This window comes from Sinocyclocheilus anshuiensis, unplaced genomic scaffold (genome assembly GCF_001515605.1).
Source record: "Sinocyclocheilus anshuiensis isolate Anshui unplaced genomic scaffold, SAMN03320099.WGS_v1.1 scaffold476, whole genome shotgun sequence".
Taxonomy (NCBI): Eukaryota; Metazoa; Chordata; class Actinopteri; order Cypriniformes; family Cyprinidae; genus Sinocyclocheilus; species Sinocyclocheilus anshuiensis.
In genome coordinates, this window is record NW_015554139.1 from 1,050,132 (window position 1) to 1,055,813 (window position 5,682).

At 36.8% G+C, this 5,682-nt stretch overlaps 2 protein-coding genes and 1 long non-coding RNA gene across 3 annotated transcripts in view; all 3 read right to left on the reverse strand.

The window, feature by feature from the left end:
• The window catches only part of LOC107670459 (CD97 antigen-like), an 11,148-nt gene extending 10,880 nt beyond the window's left edge, over positions 1-268 (reverse strand). The window contains exon 1 of the mRNA XM_016463061.1: positions 164-268. Within this exon, the coding sequence (XP_016318547.1) occupies positions 164-250 (87 nt within the window). The 5' untranslated portion in view covers positions 251-268. The remainder of the gene's footprint in view (positions 1-163) is intronic.
• Positions 269-371: 103 nt separating this feature from the next.
• On the reverse strand, positions 372-1,021 carry LOC107670460 (uncharacterized). The gene is made up of 3 exons (XR_001632094.1): positions 951-1,021; positions 719-841; positions 372-416 (listed from the first exon to the last, which is right to left on the reverse strand). It is a non-coding gene; the product is annotated as an uncharacterized LOC107670460 (long non-coding RNA).
• Positions 1,022-1,564: 543 nt separating this feature from the next.
• LOC107670436 (sushi domain-containing protein 1-like) lies at positions 1,565-4,711 on the reverse strand. The gene is made up of 6 exons (XM_016463039.1): positions 4,631-4,711; positions 2,792-2,872; positions 2,333-2,476; positions 2,085-2,269; positions 1,775-1,776; positions 1,565-1,697 (listed from the first exon to the last, which is right to left on the reverse strand). Exons 1-6 carry the CDS (start codon positions 4,656-4,658, stop codon positions 1,565-1,567), a joined length of 573 nt encoding a protein of 190 aa, XP_016318525.1. The 5' UTR covers positions 4,659-4,711.
• Between the last annotated feature and the right edge of the window lie 971 nt (positions 4,712-5,682).

Sequence of the window (5,682 nt, forward strand, 5' to 3'; positions counted from 1 at the left end):
GGCAGCTGGATGCAATAATTGCATGCCAATGTGCATTGGCTCGTTTAGTTTACACTCGAAGTAGATTGGTCTATCGAAGCAATATCCCAATTCGTCGGTTACGACGTGACTCGTAGTGACCGACTGAAAGGGAACTGATTTGCAAATTAGACTGATTTATCACCTCCAAAAGTTTTTCTCCATCCACTTGTGTAAAACACTCCTTGCTGACAGACTCACTCTGAGTCAGTACCAAACAGCTGTTGTTCATCAAAGAGACGAGTTTTGTGAGCTCTGGAGATGCCTACACAAAAAAAGAGAGTTCAGATGTCTGGATCATTATGCATTGCTGTCATATTTTGTATCAGTAGCCTAGTAAAAGTTATGTAATACCTGGGATGCTTTGCTCTCATTTAATAATCTGTCGCACTTAAGCTCTGAAAAACAAAACAAATATAACTAAGCAATATCACACGAGAAATGGTATATGGCTGTGATTAAGTGATCACATCTGATATTCAGACCAATAGCACAGATCGAGTTTGTTTGCAAAACAAATCATTAAACAAGAATCAATAATATTACACTCAAACAATTGGTAACCTAACATGGTAACAAGTCAACAATATTGGGCTACTGTTTGGTGCAAACACAGGCAACCGTTGTGTGCTCTGAATTATGGGAAAGTATGAGATATAAGAGGTATTTAACCAAAATGAACTTTCTAGAGAACTCTGACCTGTGCATTTCATTTGTTTGTGACCATAGTTAGTGAATCCTGAACTGCACACACATTCAAGGCCGTCTTTGTTGTTTTTGCAGACTCCTCCTCCACATATAGATTTATCAATCTCACATACACCTTCAACAACATCAGAACAGCATTTTGGAGAAGGATCTCACATTTCTCAAAAATAAACTGAAACTTCAGTGTGTCAAAATGTGAATTTGAACAGTTTTAAAGGACTTACTCTCACAGAGTTTATTTGTATCAGTGAAGTTAGTTTCTCCTGACTTTAGTCTGAATCCTGCAGCACAGATACAGTAGAAACTGCCAGCAGTGTTATGACATGTTGCATGTTTTCCACAAAAACTGGGATCGTCACATTCATTTCTGTCTGCAATTTAGGAACAGACAATAAACAAAAACATGCCAACTGAAAACTCTCACATAGACTGCGTGTTACACAAAATATGACCAAAACTGTCTAGGCTCCAAAAGTTTCTTACCAATACCCTTGGGAAAAAGACGTACACCTAAGCACACTTTTATAAAGTGTATATATTACACAAATAATATACTTTAAAATAATACACTTAAGTGTGAATGAAATGTAATGTTTTTGAAAACCTTAATTACATTTTTTATTTGTAATTGATTTCAAATGCATTTTTGCTCAGACTGATAGTATGTGCATTAGTGCTGCAAATAACACAGGCAACTGTTGTGTGCTATGAATTATGGGAAAGCATGAAATTGAAGAGATATTCAGGAACCAAAATAATCAGGTTCTCATGTTCACAAATGTTTGATTTTAAAGACATTTTTGTTTACTTGCAATTTTTATTTAAGTGCAATATTGCTTCAGTGTTTGGCCACCACTTGGTGTCCAATGTCAGATCTGGTTCTTGAAGCAAAACTAGCTGAGAAGCACTTGTTCAGGGAACTTTGACCTGTGTATTTCGTTCGTTTGTGACCATAGTTAGTGGATCCTGAACTGCACAGACATTCAAGGCCGTCTTTGTTGTTTTTGCAGACTCCTCCTCCACATATAGATTTATCAATCTCACATACACCTTCAACAACATCAGAACAACATTTTAAAGAAAAATCTTACATTTCTCAATAAATAAATACATTTCAGTGTGTCAAAATGTGAACATGAACCGTTTTAAAGGACCTACTCGCGCAGGATTTATATATATCAGTGAAGTTAGTTTCTCCTGACTTTAGTCTGAATCCTGCAGCACAGATACAGTAGAAACTGCCAGCAGTGTTATGACATGTTGCATGTTTTCCACAAAAACTGGAATCGTCACATTCATTTCTGTCTGTAATTTAGGGACAGATAATAAACAAAAACATGGCAACTGAAAACTCTCACATTAGGCTGCAAGCAAATAGATGGCCCAAAAATATCTAGGCTAAAATAGTGTCCTGAATTAAATATCTCTTTTCCATTGCTGGAAATGTAGCCAGTTTGACGTGTGCAATTATAACCTCCTTCAGAATTTATACATTTTGCATTAGGACCACAATCAGCGCTGCCATTCGCACATTCATTGATGTCTGAAATGAGAGGAACTGCTGCACAAAGTTCATATGAGATTCATCAAATCAAGCTCTCTTTACCTGTGCAGTCAATTGCATCCGCTTGTGTGAAATTATTAGTTGGAGTGAATCCTTCATGACAGCGGCAGTAGTAGCTTCCAATAGTATTGAAACATTTTGCATTTTTTCCACAAATGGGTGCTTCATACTCACACTCATTTTCATCTATAGAAATGACAGTAAAAGTTTGAATAGCCACAGCACTTTTTCTTGATTTTTATCTACAATTCATTAATGAGTGTTGTTTCATAAATGTGTCCCATGTCTGCAGTAGAATTTCCATCTATTCAATAATATATAACATCAACAGAGCTTGATTATTATTATTATGTGTGTGTGTGTGTGTGTCCAGTATAAATGCTGGCATGTACAACCCAAGTAAAATCCTTTTAAGCCCTGACACAAGAGTTGTCAACACAAAAAAGTCGTTTAAGAAATGTATGAATGTATTATATATATTGGCTTTTTTATTATTCATACCTACACACTTTCTTCTTTGATTCTTATATCCATGTCCACAGGGTGTTTGCATCAGGATGTTCTCTGTCAATGCTAGAAGACCTGTAAGCAGAAAATAAAGAGTCTGTTACTGCAGGTTTCATGTCTTTGGTGTAGTTTGATGCGCATATAGTGAGATCCATAACTCTGAGACCAAATTGATAATCTGGGATTTTTTACGTAAACCTGAAAACATGCAAATACATTTGGGAATTATCAAAGTCAAATCATAGACATTCAAAAATTCGTGTTAATTTTCAATTTGACTTTTCAGGTTTCAAGTATTCATGTTATGAAAGTGTTTGTCTTTAAAAAAAATCATATTTATAGAAGCATTTTCAATAGTGGTTTCAGACTATTGGACATCACTGTATATAAACTTTGTTTAAAAACAATAGTACCATTGATTATTTTGCTGTCATGCAATGTCAGATGTTTTGACCCAACCTAATCTTATAGGTAAGACATGCTAAAATTACCCAAAATGATTTATCGCCTATAATGGCTAAACTGGCATTCAGTTTACTAGGAGTAACAGTCTTAGAAGACAAAGTTGGAAGAAGAATAATTATATTCAGCTAATTCTATTTCCACTCATTGTTCATGACAGTTGCATTGAAATGATGGCCAGTCAGGAAGTACACAGCTCGAGAGCTATGGGTGGGGTGCTGTGCAGCAACAGATTTAACTTACAGAACCAGCGTACAGATCAACACACTGTCACATGCTCTGACCACAGGCTGGGTCAGCTAGAAGACTGTTCAAAAGTGCTGTAAGGCTTTTACAACCACATTGGAGACTCAGCCGTAACCTAAGGTGTGGTCTTGCTTATTATTTTGTAAACAAGCATCAGGCAAACAATATTTTTATGATTTTCTTATTCTTTTTAGTCTAACAGTAAAGTTTATGGAACATTTTTCCCCTCTTCAGCCTTTCCTTGGTTTAATGTCATCGTCCCATCAGCCTGGGCCCCTCAGCTGTGGACACATGAAAACACCTGGGATTTCCTGTCCTGATTAGTTTTCCGCCAATGTTTTCCACTGTCAAAATCATAGCCATGTAACTTCAAGCTTTAAAGGGATAGTTCACCCCAAAATGAAAAATCTGTCATAATTTGCTCACCCTCGTGTCATTTCAAACCCTCCTTCTTCTGTGGTTCATCAAAAAGGATGTTTTGAAAAAAAATTTTTGTCAATGGTTATCAAAACGGTTCTGTTACCAACATTTTTCAAAATAACTTCTTTTGAGTTCCCCAGAAGAAATGAAGTCATAAAGATTTGAAACAATGAGTAAACGATGACAGAATTAATTTTTTTTTTCTGTGAACTAACTCTTTAACTTTGAGCTAAACAACACCCAGTTTCACCTGTCATTTCCCCACAATATCACATGAACTCACAATATTGTGATTTTACTGTTTTACTATTGCAGTGTCTTTGAAGGTTCATGATGACAGTGTTTGCATCTAAAGCAGTCGTCGCTTGTATCGCAACAGTCTCTTTCCCCAAATCACGTAGTATTATCTACTCATAACTCTGTCATTTTGCTTCACGGTTGTTTCCCAAACACTTAAACAGAATGTCTTAAGACTATGAGCTCTGAGAAGACAAATGGATTTTGTGACATCAGTTTTTCCTATCTGTGGCAGTTTCCTTTCATGCCCATTTACTGTTTCTTTATTTTTGAAACTGCAACAATTACGCAGTTGTTGGCAGGGCAACGTTTCAGTAAGCAAAACCACACAGTGGCTCCATACAAACATCTGTCTCTACATTAATCAGTGGAAACTTCAATCCTGAACAAATCTGAAGCATGACTCACCCAGACTCAGCAGATACATGTGCCTCATGGTCAAAGAGTGAAAGAGACTTGCAAAATGAAAAATAAATAATGAAAACGGCTTATGTTTTGATCCTGAGCAATTCCATACAAGTTTTTGAGGCTCTTTAAAAGTTGTCTTTCTTCAGGCTCCTCTCCAACTATCTTTGGTTTCTATGCAAGGGTAGTACCGTCACTCCTCACTTTTCCCTTACCGTCCAGAATAAAAGTGAGGCAACTTTTATATTTGAATGCCTCCTTTCTTAGTCTTGTTCTCAGACTAGGTCTTGTCTCTCTTTCACTGACTCTAAAGCTGAAAAAGCCTGAAGTGACTGAAAGAGTTCTGTCAGTGCAGTCCAGCTCCCTGCTCTGGATGACACTGAGAGGGAGGGACTGGGGAAAAAAAAAGTTGCAAGCTGATGTAAAAATAAAATAAAATGAAATTTGGCTTTATGATGTCATTGTATTGTTGAGTAACTCCAAGAGTTTCTTGGATGTTAATCTGTTCACAGAATCTTTTCTATTTCATTAAGAAGCATTTAAAAAAAATGCTGCTGTTTTTCTCTCTTCTTGTTCTTTTTTTTCCCCAGTGTGTTTCGCTGAACCCAGTTCAGTTATTAAGTTGGCTTGTGAAAGCCAACTTACTGAAATGCTATTTAAAGGGGTCATATGATGCGATTTCAAGTTTTCCTTTCTCTTTGGAGTGTTACAAGCTGATTGTGCATAGATAAGATCCCTGAAGTTGCAAAGACTAAAGTCTCAAAACCAAAGAGATATTCTTTATCAAAGTTAAGAGTCTGCCACACCCCCCCTAAAATGGCTCGTTCTAACACGCCCCCACATATCTACCTCACTATGTGGAAATATTTGCATAATGCCGCCCAAATGTGCACACAAAGAAAGAAGGTGTGGTTTCAGTAACCGCAGTTAGTGTTGAAGCAGCATGTCAGGGAGACGCTGTGTGTTTCAATGCGAAAGCAAAAGCACTTTATTTGGCCTTCCGAAAGTAGATGCATTTAGGAATCTTTAAGATTACTTACAACAGAACAGCAATG